Here is a 20,574-nt window from a genome sequence, read left to right as displayed (position 1 = left end):
CCTTGGTGTGTTGGCATAATGCTCCACTTTATAGGTTATTGTATTTTTTTTTTCAATAATCAATTTATAACAAACCGTCAGCAGAATGACGTTGACGAAAAATGTCATTATTATTTCATTATAGATCGGTACGTGTGAAAAAAAGAGCAAGCAATCACCTTTTTTTTTCGACATCAAAGTAATTGGTTTATTTTACATGTTGACACATGTTGACTAGCTCGGATGATATATATAAAAAAAGGGTTGAATTCTAAAACATCTAGATAAGAGAGCACATCCTGCAACAACGCCAAATAAATAATTCATACATACTTAACACGGCAGATGTATATTATTTATATAAAAGAATTTTAATTGCCATCTTTTCTTGTCCGTGTCAAAGTCATACTGCAATAAACTGTCAGTTTGACATATCAAAAATACTTTCAAACTATTATAGCTGACTGTTTTTTTTCATTTCGGATGCTTTAATAGTGCAAGCTGTGATTTTGATGTACCTACGGGTTTTTTTTCGTTAAGATTATGAAAAATATTTTTCTAGGGGCAGTTATAAATACATAGCAGCCATTAAAATATCAGTAGTCTAGTTTGAATTTGGCTGTTAAACAAAAATTAAGTTGTTCAATGGAACTCTTTTAAATTTTTATTATATATAAACTTATTACACAATAAATTTAGTTCAGCGTCACTTTATGTATTAATATATATATATTAAAAAAGTTTTTAATCTATAATTGTTTCTATAACGATTTACCTATTTTAAATTTCTGCAGATATTTTAATGTAAAGAATATAGCATGTGCAACAAGGAATTCTGTTTCCACATTAAATAATAAATATGTATTATGAAAATTTACTTTATCTTTACCACACTAAATAATCACTAGCAATATCAACTTAAGGACAGAACGAGGTTTTATATAAATCAAATTAATTTATCCATTTGTTATCTGTGTTCTGTCATTTCAAGTTCATCAGTATTTTGAAGTAACTGAAACTTTTAAAGAGATTAAGTTGCAACTAGTTTCTACGGAATGAGACAATCTTAGCTGTTGCATATTTGTTTTAAAATTAGTTTACGTATATGAGTTGGGTTTATAGCTTTCCATTAGTATTTACTGTGCGACCTGGATGAATAAATTTGTTTGTTTACAAGTCGAGCTATTTGTTGAGTTTTTTTTTTTAAGAGTAAAATTTAAATTTAGAATATAAACTTGATGAAAATAATTAAACTGGCAACACTAAACAAAAAGATGCGTTTAAAATAGATTTATTATGTTTTTTTTTTAATATAAACTTTTTAATTTAGACCAAAGCTTATATTGTATAAAAAATATTTTTTTTTTTATAGAAGAAATAAAATTGAATTGCATACAAGAATGAATAAACATAATTTTTATGTAAGTAATACAGAGGTGAACGTATGTTTCTTATCAGTTGCAGTCTTATCAGTGCAAGTGCGTCGTCCTTACTCTGATAACGAGATTGCAATTGAGATAAATAATCTAGCCAGCACGTGGAATTGTTTTAATGTAATATATTAAATAATTTCACTCAATAATGACCTGTTTTAAAATATTTTACGTTTTGCATACATTTTTATGTTAAACGAGTTTTTGGGACAATATGCATTTACTGCGCACATAGTCAAAATATTTTTGGATAATAATCAAGATGAAAGTTAAGATAGCATTTTTTTATTTCTGGTTTATTATTTGTAATTTATTAATTATTTTTGGTTAAAAAAAAATCATTTTTCACCTTCGACAATTTCAATTCATTTGTAAAATTCTTTTAAGTTTTAAAACGTTTCTTAAATAACACATTTAATTATAATAGTGGATATTATTTTCTGTACAAAATTTATATCGTGCAAATATTAATTTTTAGATACTAGATCATTCGGTTAGTTCGTTTCCTGCACGATATAGTTAAATGACCTTACAACTCTTGTACACACTTGCTGTGTATTAAGAAAAGAATATTCTAATAACAATATTTTTAAATGTAGTATATATGTATATATAATTAACATTTCCTTTTACGTTAATATTGTTAGCTCCCTCGGCTTCAAACGTAAATCCGTTTGTGTTCCGTGAAGCGAATGTTTTCATCTCGGTTGTTTGTTGATGTCTTTCCACAATGACTTGTTTTCACACACGTTGTTCTTGGACAGTTAGAAAAATAATATGCTCTACGATTCGCACCTTATGTACCAGTTATATCAGGTACCCGTAAATTCTTTTTACGTTTGCAGTTTATTATTATATTGAAGATTTAAAAATGGAAGGGTCTTAATCAGTTTTTCTTTTTTTTTATCACGAAGATTCTCATTTTAAGTATTTAACTTAATTTTTGGAATGTATAGTATAGTAAAATATTCTGCTCCACGTTCATTTAGTGGAAGTCCAGCCTGATAAGCTATCTGATAAGCGTCTGTCTGATGCAGCGGCGCGGTAACTAGCGTTCATAACGATACGCTAATTGATACAGATTAGAAATTGCATCAGCAAATATTTGATACAGATAAAAAAATAGGAGATGAATTAGAAAAGAGTATTTATTGCGATACGTTTAAATATTATAGAGGTTGCAAACTAGGAAGAAGGTTACTCATTATGTTGATTTTTGATTGAAATTTTAATTATAATTGTGAAATTGGTTGGTAATAAATTTTGCAAAATCAGTTCAAAGGAATAGTAATGGAGAAAATGCGATATTATCATAAACCTAATTCAAATTTTCTGTTTAATTTATGATGATACAGATTATTTTTTTTTAATTATTAATTAAGCAAAGATTTTCATCGGAAGCTCTTTGTTATTCGGGACGCGATCTTCACACAGATCGTCGAATACTTCCCAGAAACAGATGACGAACCTGTACATCATGAATCATGATTATTAAAAACGTTCGGAAGTAGGAAGCTCATCAAAACGATTGTCAGTTGTGATGACAGACGTCAACAATAGCCATTGTCTTCCACTCTTTGATAATAAGTCACTTCATATTGACCAGTCGGCTTTTTAATTTTGGTGTTAAATAACTTTGAATTTGGTCGCAACCTTCAAAATATAGTCGTAGCCCCATAGCATAAAATCATCTATGACAAAAAAAAGACGTAGACCAGTTTTGATTCTATATCAGTTACAGAAATTATTAATCTGTGGACATTACTGACATGTCTGAAATAGGCTGCTGCTTAAATATTTTGTATTGGTAAACTTAGTTAACTAAATACTCCGTCGTTTTGCCACCGATCACTTTGAGAAACGTATGAAAAAAGCATATTAATTCCTTTTCAGATTTAGCGACTTTCGTGATGAATTTTCCATATAAATCCAATGCTATATAATAATTTTATTTATGTATGATAGTTAGAAATCGAAAGAAGTATAAACAAACTAGTATTAAAGTCTAAGTATCACAAAATACTTTTCCGTGTACATGTACAACTTGTACACAGATACAACTTAAACACGATTTGTACACGGCTTGTAAGCGTTAAGTCACATTTCACACGTATTAATGTTTATCGATGGAAAAAAAATAAACTTTTCAACAGATTGCAAATGACAATAGTGTTTTCATTAGTTTAGAGGAATGCGTTTTCTAATGTATCACGATTGTGTACTGTTTGTGAGAAAAAATATAAATAAGATGGATCAACATTACGCCTATCATAACAATATGATGATGGACAAACATATGTAAATATAGACGGATATGTATATATAAACGAAGCATCCATTTCTATTTAAAAATATATTATTTTAATAATGTTGTATCTACTATATTTTATGTATGTTCTCCTTTTTACTTCAGTTTTATCTCACATTAATAAGGATATCGTATAGATTGATTAATAAAAATATATATTTAGAGATAAAATACAATTTCTTCATGTATTAAATTATTAAATAGTAAAGGTATACAGCTGTAACATTACTATAAGTTTGTAATTTTAAACTGAAAACGAGACGTTTAAAATTTGTAACTGATAAACTTAGTTTGATACTGTCAAGTGTGAAGATTTATGAATGTAAAACATCAAACTTTTCGTATTTAGTTTGTTGCTGCGGACTTGTGGTCATGGTGATGTATAAAATTCCATTGGGAAGTCTTTCCAGGTTATCCAATGTAGTTATACTGCGAGTTCAACTAGCCAAGATACTGTAAAACGGGTTAAGGCTTATCCACCTTAGAATTGATTCATTTAAGAATAGAACCAGTTGCATAATTAGTAATATTTAACGCTTTTGGTTCAGAAATATATATAAATATATATGTATATATATTATGTTTCCTACTACGTATATAGAATAAGGTTTTATTGTAGATAATAGATAATTCTATCATAATTATATGCAGAATATAAGACATCTAATGCCTTTAATATAATATTAAATAACTTCTAAGAAATTCAATAAGTTCACGTCAAAATACTTGAAAAATATAAAGTTTTCCTAAATTATAAGATTTAAAATTACTAAACTACAATGTAAATGATTCTTCCATTTATTTATATATATCAATCTTAGCAATAATAGCAATATTATATATAATAATAAGAAAAAACCTGAATAATAAGCGAGCATTATTATGAAATAGGTTTCTAATAATTTTAACACATATAACACAGTTAAACACTAACTACGTTATTACTGTTTCATTGTCAAAGTTAGAATTGATAGCGACGCTAGAATATTATTTAAAATTTATCATCAATGTGACCTCTGTGTATGACAGATGGAAAATAAAACGTTATAAGAATTTGTTAAATTATTCGATTTAATTTATATAATATTAAAAACTAATTGGATCGTACGAAAGTTTAAAAGTTATAAAAATAATTAAACTTGTATTAAAGCTGAGAACAAATTATTAAAGTTTGCATTGTCACATTAAAAACGAAACGTCCCCCGTTTTTCTTTAAATAGCACACACATAGTATTAATAATATGTGTGTGTTTTGAATAAAAAACTGCTAGCCACGTACCAGTATGTACCTTAAATTATTTTACTTCAAGTTTATTAAAATCAATATTCATTCAAATGCTCTGGCTGTAAAAATGAATTGCATGCTTATATAATAATATTATAAAGAATTGAAAAATATTAACAAAACGTAAGTTTTAATAAAATATAGCGTTTAGAATAACTTTTTAGATATAAAATAACAATCACTTTCATTTCTAAGAAGAGGATATTCATATCTTTTTAATCATTATGTTACATCTAAATTATCTGAAATCAAAGTTATTGAAATAAAATAATATGCCTATAAAATATGTACATAAAAACAAATATTCATTAACAACCAGTCACAACTCTTGTACATTCAAAATACATTACATCTTGAAATCACAACTCTTATACAATAAAGTACATGTACAAATTATGTCCAATTTTGTACACAGTGAATATCCAAAATATGCCATTATTATTACACGTAACGACCGTTCCCACTGGCGCTAACATTCTTAGAAAGGTGTCGGTTCGTTTCCTTTAAAATGAGAATTGCACGTCTCCCGTTACTTAACCTGTGTGGTAATGGAATATGTGGGGGGTAAATAACATAAAATGTTCAAACATTGCATAACAGCTTACTTACATTTATAATTATTATATCTTATTTATCTGTATGTGCTAAATCGAGTTAAAAATCGATTCGAATCGATCTTTATATTATAAAAACGATTTTGACATCAACATATTAAGTTATTTTAATTTTTGTTGTTTATTTGATGTAAATGAATCAATTTGTTTGCGCTAGTCACAATAGGTTGTCGCGAGTAAACCAAACTATAGGCTTAGTTAGCTCCTATGTCGATCGATTGTAGTTTCGACTTACAATTTCCTGATAGCATTATATTCTCGTTACACGTAACTCGATCTGATATTCAAGATTTTTCAGATTCCGTGAATATCACACCGTCCGAGTCCGTTTGAGACAAAACCTATCATATTACAATTATAACGGTGTAATGGTTGCCTTAATATGTTAGTCAATACAAGCTCTCGCTGACAATACTGTAATGCTCAATCAGATCTAAGACTCGCTAATATTCATTAACATAAAACTAATATTTTGGGATTTATTACGCTTATTTTTATGATTTTAACAACACACTCCCGACGTTATGATTACTTTACTGCAAGCCTGAAATAAATATTCTATATAATTACTTTACAGCAACCGTGATTATTTGTTCTGAATAAATAGAATATCGATAGATAGATTTAAGTATATATTTTTAAAGTTAATTTGTTAGATATTTATTAAAGTAATTAAATTGTATGAAGTTATTTAAGTATTAAGAAATACTTTATTATAACAAGTAGCTGTTAAATAATATGCATTTTCTTGCGCACACAAAAACCTTGGTAATATTACAAACATATTGAATAAAGTCGTGGATTTCATTTTGTTTTTGTATATAGAATATAGTTATTTGATTTGTTAAGTAATGTGGTCGCTTTCCGCTTTCATGTATCCAGTTTTTTGTTTTACTTAAAGCCAATGATTGAGTGAAGTAACGAAAAGCTTGGATAAATCGCTCCTCGTTTGATTTCTTTTTAAAGAAATTTTTTAAATTGATATTCTAATGATCATGTTTTATTGACAGTATGATGGATTCTGGCGGCGCGGGTATAGAATCGCCACCCACCTACCACCGAAGCTACGAACAGTACGTCCAGGGGGCTGTAGAGACCAGCACGGACTCTGGCCAGGATCAGACCAGCCCGGAGCTCGTCGTGTGGTCTACGTTACCATACGGTCTGGACTATAGAGCGCAATACGACTACAGAAGTCCCTATGATACATCAAGGGATTACTCCTCACAGCAATACGCTAGAGCGCCCTTCACAACAAAGATGGGTCAGGCCAAAGCCTTAAAGGAAGCCAGGATACGAAGACCTATGAATGCTTTCATGGTGTGGGCGAAGGTGGAGCGGAAGAAGCTGGCTGATGAGAACCCGGATCTCCATAACGCTGACTTAAGTAAAATGCTAGGTGAGTGCTCTTTCAATGTTTATTATTTAAATTTATACAGCCATATGATATTTTTTCATAAAAAAACATATTCATAAAATTAAAAACCAAACATAACCTTAGGATATTTATTATTCCGTATTCGGGAAGCAAAAAACGCTTCGTTGTTTAAAATAAACGCGTTAAAAAGTACAAAAGCAGTTAAACCCTTGCTCGTGAGTCAGCACAAACGACCAATCTTCGAAAGATTTGAATTTTAAATTTTTGACGGCCAGTTAAAAATTATTACCATCACTATTTTCTATTAGCATATCATTATTAATATAATTATTATTAAACTATATCTTCATATATATATAAATAAGTCTACATGAATAAGAAAACAATATTTTTAAATATGAAAAACCAATTAACGGAGCAAAATTTATAAAATAAAAATTATTTAATCTAATTAAATTTATGACTAGATTTGTAAGATAATACATGTTTTTAGACGTTTCGTGATCATCAAATTACACTACCTTACCGGGTTGGATATTTAAAATGGTTTACAAAAATGCATACAAGATGGCGACACACGCTAACAACTTAATTAAAGACTGTCGTAATCGCTTTGCTTTTTTTTTAAATTAAATTATTCATCACTCATCAATATACATAACAACGAAGAACCATGCGTTCTGCTTAAACTCTCATAACGTTTTTATTTGATGAGTTATGTAATGAATTTTCTCGTTTTATTGTAATTTACGTTCATTAATATCATACCTCTTCGTCTGTTGCTCCCGGAATATTCGAGAACAACTCACAGTTTTATTCCTTCACCTTACATCGAAATAGACAACGTATATTCATTTTACGTTTCATAAAAACAGGATAGAATCTTTAATAAATATTTTACACCACCGTTCCTTCAAACAATGGAAAATAAGAATTGATTTTAAAATAATATTATATATCCGAAGCATTTACAAGAAATACGAATATGACAGTTTAATATTATTGGTTTTTCCTTCTGTTTTTACACGTTAGTAATGTTTGTTGTAATCTCAAAGCTTCAGCCTCTAAGTTCAACTTAACTTATACAGATTTAATTTGTTTGTCACAATAATGTGACTACCTTACATTAAAACCTCTTTGAATAATGAAAATAACAGTTTTCTATGTAAACATAAATCTCGTTACGTATTTCTAAGTTTCTATGAAAAGAGAATAACAAGAATAATTATCAGGCTACGTTAATGTTATAAAAGATTAGTGCTGCCATCTGTTATTAATAAAAAGGAATTAGTTATTTGCTTGCTGCCTTTCAAAACACACTTCCTATAACCGTAGCTACAGACGTTCATCGTAAGCCTCCGCTGCTCTAAAAATGTGAGATGCAAATGTCAGAAAGCTGTACATTGTTATAATTATAATTACCGACCTTTATAACTTTCTCCGTCTCGGGTGTAGGACATGAACTCGGCTCACTACGCAATGTAATGTAACCCGTACAGTTGCTGACGGAAGTTGTTACAATTGAATCTAATATTAAAATGATTATTTTTGTGCTAAAATTATTTTGAAATTTTATTTTGTTGTATGTTTTGTTGAGTGAATTTGGAATTATTAAACTCAATACAAATTTATTACAGTTTAGAGGAAGCAGCCTATTGCGTGCGAGACCATTATGGGTCTAAATTTTTATCGTGCCTTATGGGCTACAATTATGTAGAAATATAAAAAAGAAGCAAATTTTCAATATAAAAGTCTTTTCTAACTCGTCTTATTCTAGCTATAATTGTACTCAACCGCTATAATTGTTAATAAAATTAATAAACGTACGATTATTTGAAATTCGACTATCAAAAAGGTTTAATTAATAATCATTTTACCTCCTTTAAGTGTACCCCGAGAATGTTGCCACACGTATTTATCTATTCGCATCAAATGACAATCAAATGACATTTATCATATTAACGGTGAACTCACAACGCGACTGTCCCGCGTTAGATATGGCCAGTCATTACAACGCGTGGGTGGTACGATGGTATCGCGCTTAATGAAATAAAACACAGACTAAAAAAAAAAACAAGCATAAATAGTTCAGCCAAATTGAGATAGAAATGAGTTTGTATATATAAATTTGGATGTATTTAATATATGTTGTATCATCTTTATGTAGGTTCGATATTTGTTTGAAGTTGAGCTGTTGTAATTTTACGCTATTATTCATATAAACGATGAGTAATGTTTTGCAAGTTATCGGCCAAAATATGGAATTACCGTTGCATTACGTGTTCGCTACCTTCGTCGAGCGCTAACGATAAAACGAATATTTAATAACAGTTCCCGAACTGTGTAAGTTATATTTATTATTGAATGAAATGATTTTTACAAATGGAATTAATATTATTTCTAATTATGGCTCGGGAATCCCATAAATGACTAAACATCATTCCCTCCATTATAATGTATATTATATATATTACGTTATTGCGGTATTTCATATCTAGAACAAAAGAGCTGAACTTTTAAAAATCATATTAAATTATAAATCCCATACAAACACCATATCGTTAGAAATTATAACTTAACCGCAAATGTTTATTATCTAATGACTCACACATACGTTGAATATAGAACCAAATAAGTTCATTGCTTTATTAAAGTTCAAAAACCGTAAATACATATTTTTAAAATCATTATATATTTTTTTTACAATTTAATGAATTTCAATAATTTATCTAAAATTGCTTACCTATCACGATGTCAATTAAATTCGTCGAATACATTTGTTTAACAACACATGATAATAATTTAATTATTATTCTGAATGATATATATATACGTAACATATTAACCACAAACAAAAACTTGTAAACAATATTCCTGGGATTCCCCTTAGTTATCCCAGTTCAAAAACCGTTACGCTAATTATATTAATAATATTTATCGATAATATTTAATTCATTATTAATATTTCATTTAAACTAGAAGAAAATGTAGATTATATAAGTACTTTGTAAAAAAAAATTGCGAAAAAATATTTTATTTTTATAACAGTATAAACATAAAATGGTATTAAGTTACCACAGATTATAAAATATTTTGTGTATATTAATGTTACACTGCCAGTTATGTAATTCCTAACAGTGAATCAATTTTTGATAGTGCTTTTATCAATTCATGGCGTATATAATGTGACTAAAATTCATCTGTCAAACAGGATTTTATAATAAATTAAAATATAGCGAAGAAGCCATTTTGACTCGACATCTACATATAATACAGCGATATAATTAACTTAAATCATATTTTACATGTTAAATATTATTATAATAACATCATAGGAAGCAGGCAGAACGTATTCACCAAGGTCTGATGCTGGCCTTGTGCCATCCTCCTCATTAATTGGTTAAATTACACACCATTTAAGGCGTGGCGATACGATAATGGCGATCGCCACGTGCCTCGTAATATTGAGTGAACCTAATTAGCAACCTTAGCCATGATCCAGCTCTATAAAAACCATCTTTTATTAATTTAAATAGAATATTAAAAATATGTGCATATTTGTCAGCATTGTAGTCGTTGTATTGACTCGTGACGTCATAACTGCCCCAGATTTTTGACTACGTCATGTATTTGTTATAAATCATTGATTACTGAATATTATTGTTTTAACATACCTTTCATATCATAAAATTTATTATTCTTTTAAGTCGTGGAATCTTAAAAAAGTTCTATCAATGACAATGAAGGTTTTGTGCAAGAAGTTCTTATACAGGCATAGTCCATAGTTACTTTTACTATTAAATTTCCTGTAGAAACTAAAAACTTGTAATTTTATTTTACCATCTTTAAACAACGAACTGTTTTAGACGGGAGGGTAAATGTACACTAAGACCGAGTAACGCTTACTTTCAAATATGTAGGTAATTAAAACTCCAAGTAGCATATCTAAGATATTTTCTACATGCTATTTTCGGCTTATCTCTGGCCGCCGTTTTTGGCCAAAGACAACTTTTTACTCTACCCAATATGGACGCCGTCAGCTTATGGAAATATAATCTTGATGTGTTTAAACGTATATATTATATTTTTTATCTGTCACTTCTGAAATACAACCGATCGTTTTGCTTAATAAACTATATTTATATACTAAAAAGAGGTTCTTAAAATATATATATATTTTTTTTAACATGGCAACACTAGAAAACTTTCACGTAATTACGTCACGTCAGCGTTCAGTGTAAGCTTGCCGTCGTTTTGGGACGCGATTTGCTCTTCAATAGTGTTTTCCAGTAACAGCATAATTCCTAGGTGAAGCTAATTTCTAAGAAACAGTGAAAAAAAAATTCATACGGAATAGTACGAAAACATTCTAAGAAACGTACAAAAAGCCACCGACGACAAAAAGCATGTTATCGATATTCAACGCACGCTAGCAATAATAATACAATTAATTCCGTTGTCACATCTGATAACAAATACGTTGTGCTGTTATAACGGGCATCGCTCGTATCCCGTCGCTATAAGAGCTATAATCGTTTGATGCAATCGCACGTTAAGTTTGTTGTGCTATATATGAAAATCTAAAGTAGTGGCGTATCGACTTGGGAGGCGATCCCGGAGGAAAATTCGCAGATAACCGTCGTGTCCTTGATAAGTCTGTGTCACTCAGAGTTTGATGTGTGAAGATCATACAAACATACATTAGGAGGAGTTGAATCGTTGGTATTATATTTTAAAAGCAGCTAAATTTTTTTTATTTGTTTTAAAAAAAATCTCAATAGCCTAGTTATATTAATTTGGTATTAATTACTATCAGAACTTTATTAATATACACTGATAGAATTTATATCCCAAAATACTTCTCGATTAACTATGTAACGTTAAGTCATTGAGAGATTCGTGTCTGTCAAAAGTTAAAATTTCAGGCAACACGAATAACCTTACAATTGCAACTGAATGGTAAATAAAAACGTCATACTGTCAGTGTTTTCGTTGTCGGTACGAACTCGTAGTAGTCGCAGTCTTGTCATATACCTCAAACAGTGAGTACTTATGGCTTGAATCATCATCGGATTTGATCAAATTAAACATTAAACGATTTCTATCTTATTTTGATAACTATATATTCTACTACCGTTTATCTACAAGTAGATTATGTAGACTGTCGATAAGTAGTCCACAATCTATAAGTAGTTAAACTGTATAATTTATATCAAAGTCTAACTTATGTCTAAGCCAACTAGATGCCAATTAATAGGGACAACCAAATCCTGCGCCCACGCATCACTAATTGAAACATCAGTACAAGGTATATTTAATTATAATCTCCATTTTATCTCCTCACCCATTTTGATTAAATAGTTTTGCTTGTCTTCATTTTTTTTGTACGATTAGTCGCTCACTTGCTTCGATTAACTTATACACGGACAGTTTTGAGTTGTACACAATCGTACTAACGTAAAATTTGCAGTTTCTGTACCAGCTAAATACTTACTTTTTTGTTTTAATCTGTGTGATAAAAATATTTGCTATTATTCTTGAATAATATCAAATAATTTATTATATCAATTAGATTATACGTGTGTTATATTAATTCGTATTTAATTGTTCATTCACGATAACGGACGTCGGGTGCTGTGATGTTAAAAATGTATTTTAAAGTCTAGTGCGAGCTGTGACTCACGCAATAATGCCACGACTCGCTAGAAAGATATACATAGCCATACCGCAGTTCTGATTGCGTTATACACAAACTGAACGATCTTGATACTTGATTAAATCTCAATGTATATAATAAAAATATCAGTGACATTTTTATGTTGATTATAAATTAATTTTAAATATAAGTGTCAAGACTGATTGGTTTAATAATATAACATTAGATGACTAATCTTAACGAATATTCATATAGTATTAATGAAAGCCATTGTCCGCCAAGTTCGTGTCAAAGCGCTCGTGATTCCAACTAAATGTTACCAATACGTCCTAAAAGAGAATAAATTTACGTTTTGTAATTTAAATAATATAACTATTATTCGAGCTATATAAGTGTCTATAGGTACGTGATGGTTTTACAGACAGACAAATTCATCAGATTTATCTATTGACCGATCCATTGATATATTTTTTTTATATATTTTATCTCATCTCAAATAAAATTTTATTCAGATTGCGTTTAATACTTAGGATATTATATTGAAATTAATTAAAAGTTCCTGTCAGATATACACTAAAGGCTTGCTTTACATATATTGGGGCTACGGCTAAATATATGATTATTATTTATAATGTCAAATGTCAAGATTGCTGGGTACACTACAAGCGCCTACGATCCGCTACGAAGGTTCGAGTTTCGAATACATTATTTTATTGAAAGTAGGCGAATCGATAGATATGACCGACGACAAATTGTTATTGAGAATTAATCGATGATACGGAATCGATCTATATAGATATCGATTTAATTGCATCGTTTCATTCCTGCACTAACTTGCTGACATTCCCGTGTGTGCGTAATGTTATAAGGTTCTGTTTTCTAACAACTTTAATGAAGGTTCAGTTATTAGTCGATAGCTTTGGTGTTTGATATCGATTTTTTTAATACCTCTTTTTGCCTCTCATTCAAAAGGACATCATTTTCATTATACATGTTATAAATAATCCTAATAGATGCAAATAACGTAAGTCAGGTAAAAGTTTTACAAGTAAATACTCCTCAGTGAGTAAGTCACTACAATTACTTATGTTCGGGACTGCTGATTTTTTTCTATCTATCAACAAAGAGACAAAACAAAGTCTTGTAGGTATTCATGTTATTATGCAAATGACCCAGTACATAAACGCACTTGATACAGTAAATAAATTCAGTTGTCGGTATAAATTTACATATAAACATATTGTAGGTACTCCGCAAATGCAAGTGGAATTGTAAGACAATTCGCAATGAAAAAAATGCATAGAAGTTATTGCCCTAGCTCACGTACGGTGGACATGAGTCAAACGAAATAAAATCAGCAATATACAGAACATAGCACAATTGTAAACTTAAGAATTCAACGTTCGTCTGCCGACGCGTGCCAAACCGATGCTATTCTTAAAGGCATACGATTAATTTATTTATTGAAATCATTACTAATATCTGCCAAGACAATGGCCCCAAATGAAAATGCGTACACTGTTATGGCATGTCGGAATGCTAAATGAAGCGGCGTGATTTCAATACGCCATTTTGCATTCGATTTTGAGGTTATTAGATGCAATCGGAATGCGTGCGGCCATGTTTGTATGTTTCGGCTGTATTCGGAAAGCTTCGGCTCCTGTCGCTGCCGCTTTTGGTGACAATTGACGTAAGTTATTGTCATTCTTTACTAAGAAAATCGATAAGTCATAGGGAAAATTAAACGCGATTTACGATTATTGGTTACCGAGTGACGAGTTTACGATATTTGTGATCAGTTTATGTTTCAGCTTGTTTTTAATTAGTTAGTACTTCATTGTTAGTCGATGCAAACATTTCAAATAACATATCCTGAGCTCCATTTACTAAGACTTGGTATTAATTCTATCATAAAAATATTATCAATATGGCTTCGTACTTGTCAAAAGTGACAACTGTATTGGTTTTAATTAAACAAAAACCGATATCTATATGGTTATTTGAAATTCTTTGAATAGTTTAGGTTTCCAATATAGTATAACTCTAAATCGCCAAATTAGTAAGTTGGTATTTGATATAAGTGCACCTTTTAATATTAATGAATTAATATTGTATTACATTTTAAGACTTTATAGGACAAAAAGTAATCGTTGTGTTTTTATATCAATAAAATTACATAGAAATAAATATCCACAACTGAAAATGTTTACCATCCCTGACGAAGTGCGTCATACTTTATCGATATATTTAAAATTTTATTACCGGTTTATTCAAATCACAATTAAATCCTTAGTAACAGAAATCATAGACTTAGTAACTCTATTACCGATAAAAAAACTATATTGAAAATTAATCAAAGATTTTTATCACGAAAGGTTATTGAATTTCCGTTTAAAAAAATTTTAACTGACATATAAATGGATGCCAGCACGAAAAATAAAAACCTTATAAAATAATAAGAAACTTCTTAAATTAAAAAGATGCTGGTCGAAAATATCATTATTAAGTTAGTTAAAAAAAAATACTTATAACAAAAAGGCATTATTCTTTGACGTTACATACAAGCATCTAGAATGTTCGATGTCTTAAGTACTGAGAGGAACTTTCCATTGATTAATTATTTTAAACTGGCAATGTTTAAACAAATTATAATTATCTTTTATCACTCTCCTTGAAATCTTTAATACATATCAACGCGTGACAAACCATATAATTTATAACGTAAACTAATTACGTTGTATTTAAAATCCTATTTATATAACAGTTAATTTGCAATTTTGTCTTTGTTCTTTAATGACAGATAAAAAAAATGTCACTATAGGATACATAGGTCAGAGAGATTATATAATTTTGTAGGAATGTTTTATATATTTAATTTAATTCAAAAATAACCATGATTTTGTAAATAAATCGAAAATAAAAATGTTATCGTGTGTAATTGAATAAGAAATATATTAGAAGATTATTTAGTAATAAACATTTAAGAATATAAAACAAATTAAATATAGGACATCTAAATATTCGGGTAAGTACTTAATTAGGTGTATCCATATTGGTTTATTGAATTCCCATTAATATTAAATATTAATGCGAATAGTTTCTGTGTTTGCGCGCGCGCGTGTGTGTGTGTGTGTGTGTGTGTAAGTTTTTGCTACAAAAAAAAGAACAGGTCTTGTTTAGGAATGAATGTAATTAATTTTAAAATTAATTAATTAATAAAAGAAAAATACTAATATATGTATACATGTATATGTTTAAATATTATTATTTTTTTTTGTTCGTGAGTGAACATGCAAAGAATGTTATTTTATTACATATCATGTACATGCGAATGTCGAGTTAGCCTACAAGTGGGGTGTACAATTAATGCATGTAACAAATTAAATTATTTAGTATTAATTAAGACTAAGAACTTAAATTGTATACAACGTTGGCTTCCTATTTAAATATATGTATATATATATATATATATATATATATATTTAGGGATCTTGAACACAAGGGTGTCAAGATAGTTTTTCAAATTAAATGTAATTACACCCGGAAGTGGTGAAATTATATAAATAGTTTTTACTTTGTTAACCGAATCGGAAATAAGATGTACTTAATTTTCAATTATCCTATTCAGATCGAGTATCGTGAATCAAAAACCTATACTTATCGTAGATATGTCATCTTATTTACAAAATGTTACTCGGCGAATTTCGACAACTTTTCCTACATTTGCTCATGTAAACCTTTTTGCGTGTTTTTAATATTTGATCTATAATAAAAAAAAGTACCTACTTTATTTACAATAAGCTAAACTCGTTCTCATCTATGCACCTACGTCTTCTACAATAAAGATAACCCGGTAAAAAAGTTTGTTACCGATAAAATCACTTTATGTACTTTTTTCGTCTTCACTGACATTTTTCATTTAATGTCGTGTGTATCTATAAGGTATATTAAATCGTTATATATACAATTATAAAAATATCTAGTCATAAAAAACAATAGTTTGTGTTTTTATTCAAAATTACTCAAAGTATTTAACTGACTATCCTTTGACGTATAACCGAGTAAATGAAAATTGATTGATTTTACTCAAATTAATTTTCATACATAAATATAATGAATTTTATTTATATGTTAAGTTATAAGTTGAATTTATCCGGATATCAGAGGCATATGTGACCAACATATGTTATGTGGATTGATCTTGCATACAAATGGTAAAAAAAAACTTTACAGAAGTATCCTTAGTATAAGTAACACTTCTAACTGACCGTATTTAGTTTAAATTCAAACTTGTAGTTAATGTCTAAAGAGTAACAATATATATAAAATTTACTATGTCTTATTTGACAATGTGAAATTATACTAGAAAGTATATTCTCGATACTGATGTATCCATTTAAAGGCCTTGTAGATTTGATTGAATGAAAATGATCTTCATTTAAATTTAAGATTGTGAACGAATGAATGATTAATTTATTAATCAATCTTTTAATATATAAAACATAGAATTATACTGAAATAACCGTCTATTTAAAGTGAAATTTAAAACTCCATCGTGTTCCTTCCACACAGCACTCAAGATTATAATTTGTCCAAAAAATAAAAACGTAGACATTGACAGTATAATCCACGATTCCAGTGCGAATGAAGCCATAGTTTAAAAAAAAAAAATTTGGAAATAAATTTTGTTTGAGAAATTTATTTTCCGCTTGCTATAGATGTAACCACGAACGTTAATAAACAGAAAACCTTTGAGAATAGAAGCCTTAATCTCGAGATAGAGCCTTATAGCCTATAAAATATTGAAGGCCAGGCAATTTAGTCTCTATAAGACATATAGGTACATAGGTAAATTGTACATACTCGACTTATAATACGATTTGATGGATGTTATTAGATCAATCACTATAAATCTATCGACGTGTTATTAAAAAAGCATAACGTAACAGATAACGTAACGATTACGGCACAGCCTCTTCCATCTATTACGTGTACGTGTCAATAAATAACGTAACGCTTGATAAAATTCTAAAGCGATTCCCTTTTCTACCACAAGTTTGCGTTGAAGTACATACGAACTATTTCCCGTTTTCCAATCGATAGTTACAAAGGCTATAATGTGATATTTTCTGAATGACAAACTGTTAACGTTCCGTGTGTAGTGTGATTCAAACTCGTTGTATGTTTGCATACGTATAAATTTCTAGTGAACTGTGAATGTCGATCGCTTGTATGCACCAATGTGTAATAATTACAAGAACAATCGCTCCTGATTGTTAAACGCATTCTTTTAACATATTATAAGGTATCGGATGCTACGTCCGTGTTACGAATGCCAATGAGGGTATCTGTGATTTTTAGTTTGTGATGTATGTACGAATGTCTGTTTGTTTTGTTAGATGTGATGGATCTCATTGAAGCGAGTTCCTTAACAAACTTACTAGATATTACGTCTTTACATCAAAATTTTTTATAAAAAATATATATTTTGTTGTAATCTTATTTTTTATTAAACTGTTAGTTAATGAAAACAAAATAATCAATGCGCATGCGACGTGGAATTGGAGATATTAGGGGCGAGTTCTGCCCGCGCTGATTAATTTTCTAATTCTAGCCTTATCGAATTACAATTACCCGTTTCAGCTTAACATTTTCTTATTAATATTATAATTTTATTGTAACTAAGCATTTATTTCTGATTATAATTTGATGAAATTGACTGAATGTTTTACTAATTGTATTAAAAAAATATGTCATAGCAAATGATATTTTATTAACAATTTAAATTAAAACAGAATATTCATTTGAAAAGAAAAAAAAATATATTCAGAAAATAAAAATTAATATTTTAAAATCTCGATATAGATTTGATTGAGAAAATTGATGAAGTTTCATACATTATAGGTACTGGACAATGAAATATAGTACGACGTAAAGTCAGAGCATTCTCTTTGATTTATTGTTGCTAAATTGCATCAAAGGCCGCATCCCCGCACCGATATCAACCGGTCCGATTGAAGAACAAACATAATAGTACATTAAAAACTGTATTAGCATATTTTGAATGTATCCTATATATTCATATTGTGCGGACAGTTTAACTGACAATTACTGACTGTGTAACGCGCCGCCTCTCTCTTTGTGGTCGCCGGCTATGCTGACCAATGGCGGAGATCTCGAACAGCCAATAGCCGGCCTGCGCACGCGCAGGAATTAGCTTACAATTCTTATAATTGTTAGAAAATAACTGTCAAAATTTAATTCTGTCTTTAACGTGTACAGCTTCATTGATAGAACTGTCAATATGATAACATTTCGTTGTAAAAATATGGAGATTTTTTTTATAAACATGGATTTAGTGAAACGTGTTTGAATTTATGTTAATGTCACTAATTGGATGTGATTTTGTTTGTAATATAATCTAATGTCATCTAAACTATGTATGGAGCTATTAAAATAAAAATATATATATATAGTACTATTAGTTCTCCCACAAGGTAATATTCCAATCAAACAACAAAAATATATCAAAAGGGCAATGAAATCCATGAAATTGACGTTGACATCAGATGGGAATCGATTTAAAAAAAAAAAGTTTCGATAGCATCGCGTTTTGTCTCCATGTCCCTTTTATCGATACTCCCCCGGTCCCGACTCTAATTGTGTATCGATAACGATTAAAAGTCCCGCCGAAATGCAAATAAGTTTTTGTTCCTTTTCTCTTCAGTAAAGAGTAATGGGTTTGTAATGTACGGTGTTCAAATAAAAATTATTATATTTAGAACAAAAATTACTGTTTTCTATTTATATATATGGCAATACTATTGTATTATAACACGTCAAAAATATTAAAAGTTTTGTTAAATTACAAAACTGTTTGTGTTTTTACTAAGCTCTATTTATAATAATTAAATGTATATTATTTAAAATTAAAAAAAGCATCTGCAGTTTTACAATTTAACTTGACATGGTAACGTTTTATTAAAGTCGATTTCCTGCACGTCATCTGGTCCTCCATTTTGAATTGCAAATGATTTTTTCGAATTTCCGAACGCCTCTGCCTCGGCGTGCAGTGATCCGAGCTGTTGGTACAGCTTAATATTTCAATAATAAAATTACCATTTTAAATTTTTATGACATAAATAACATACGTGATGTTAAATACAATATTTATTTTATAAAAATATATTGTTTATTTCAGAGTTGATATAAAATTTATGTGAATTAATTCAGTTTGTTAAATGTTGAAGTATAAAGACTTCTTACATAGCTATACAGATGTTAATAATCTTTTGTATATATTAAATATAATACAATAACAGACAGACGTACTTGATAATATGTTATAGTAAATGTATCTTTGTATAATGAGTCGTGTACCGTTAAGGAGTGGGAGTCTGAATAATACCTATTTATTGGGTTCGAAGAACTCTATGTATTTACAAAGCATTACTGTTATACGAATAGCTGGTTTAATTACAAACTGTACATCATAGAGGATTTATTTAAATATTAAATAAAACCTTAGACTTCTTCAAAACATTTTTGTGAATGTGAAAATAAAAGATATTAAGCTATAATCTGAATTTCTTTATTAAAATCTTTGCTTTATTGACCTTTAATGTTAAAAACATAATTATTCGGGCTATCATTATATTTCATTCATATAATTAAATTATCTTAGAGCATAAAAAGTATATTTTAATTAAAATAGGTATACGGTGTCCCAGTATCTAACTACGTAGATACAACAATTCTTATTTACAAGTTACACTTTCGTTGATTTGTAAGTAAATGTAAAGTAAGGTTTGCTGATAAATCTTGTTGTATTTTTTTTTTTATTTAATAAGCAACGATCTATAATAACAATACTTTAATAAAATATATGAGAATTTTGGAGATTGTATCTTAAACCACGTAC

At 29.1% G+C, this 20,574-nt stretch overlaps 1 protein-coding gene across 2 annotated transcripts in view; it reads left to right on the top strand.

Annotated features, from left to right (window-relative positions):
• The window catches only part of LOC116775267 (transcription factor Sox-17-alpha-A), a 60,246-nt gene that overhangs the window by 7,610 nt on the left and 32,062 nt on the right, over positions 1 to 20,574 (top strand). For both annotated transcript variants that reach the window (XM_032668135.2, XM_032668136.2), the window contains one exon: positions 6,630 to 7,018. In XM_032668135.2, coding sequence (XP_032524026.1) covers positions 6,630 to 7,018 — 389 coding nt within the window. The remainder of the gene's footprint in view (positions 1 to 6,629; positions 7,019 to 20,574) is intronic.

The sequence above is a fragment of the Danaus plexippus genome, chromosome 25, assembly GCF_018135715.1.
Source record: "Danaus plexippus chromosome 25, MEX_DaPlex, whole genome shotgun sequence".
NCBI lineage: Eukaryota > Metazoa > Arthropoda > Insecta > Lepidoptera > Nymphalidae > Danaus > Danaus plexippus.
The sequence above is the reverse complement of the archived record's forward strand: the minus strand, read 5'-3'. Positions and strand labels throughout refer to the sequence as shown.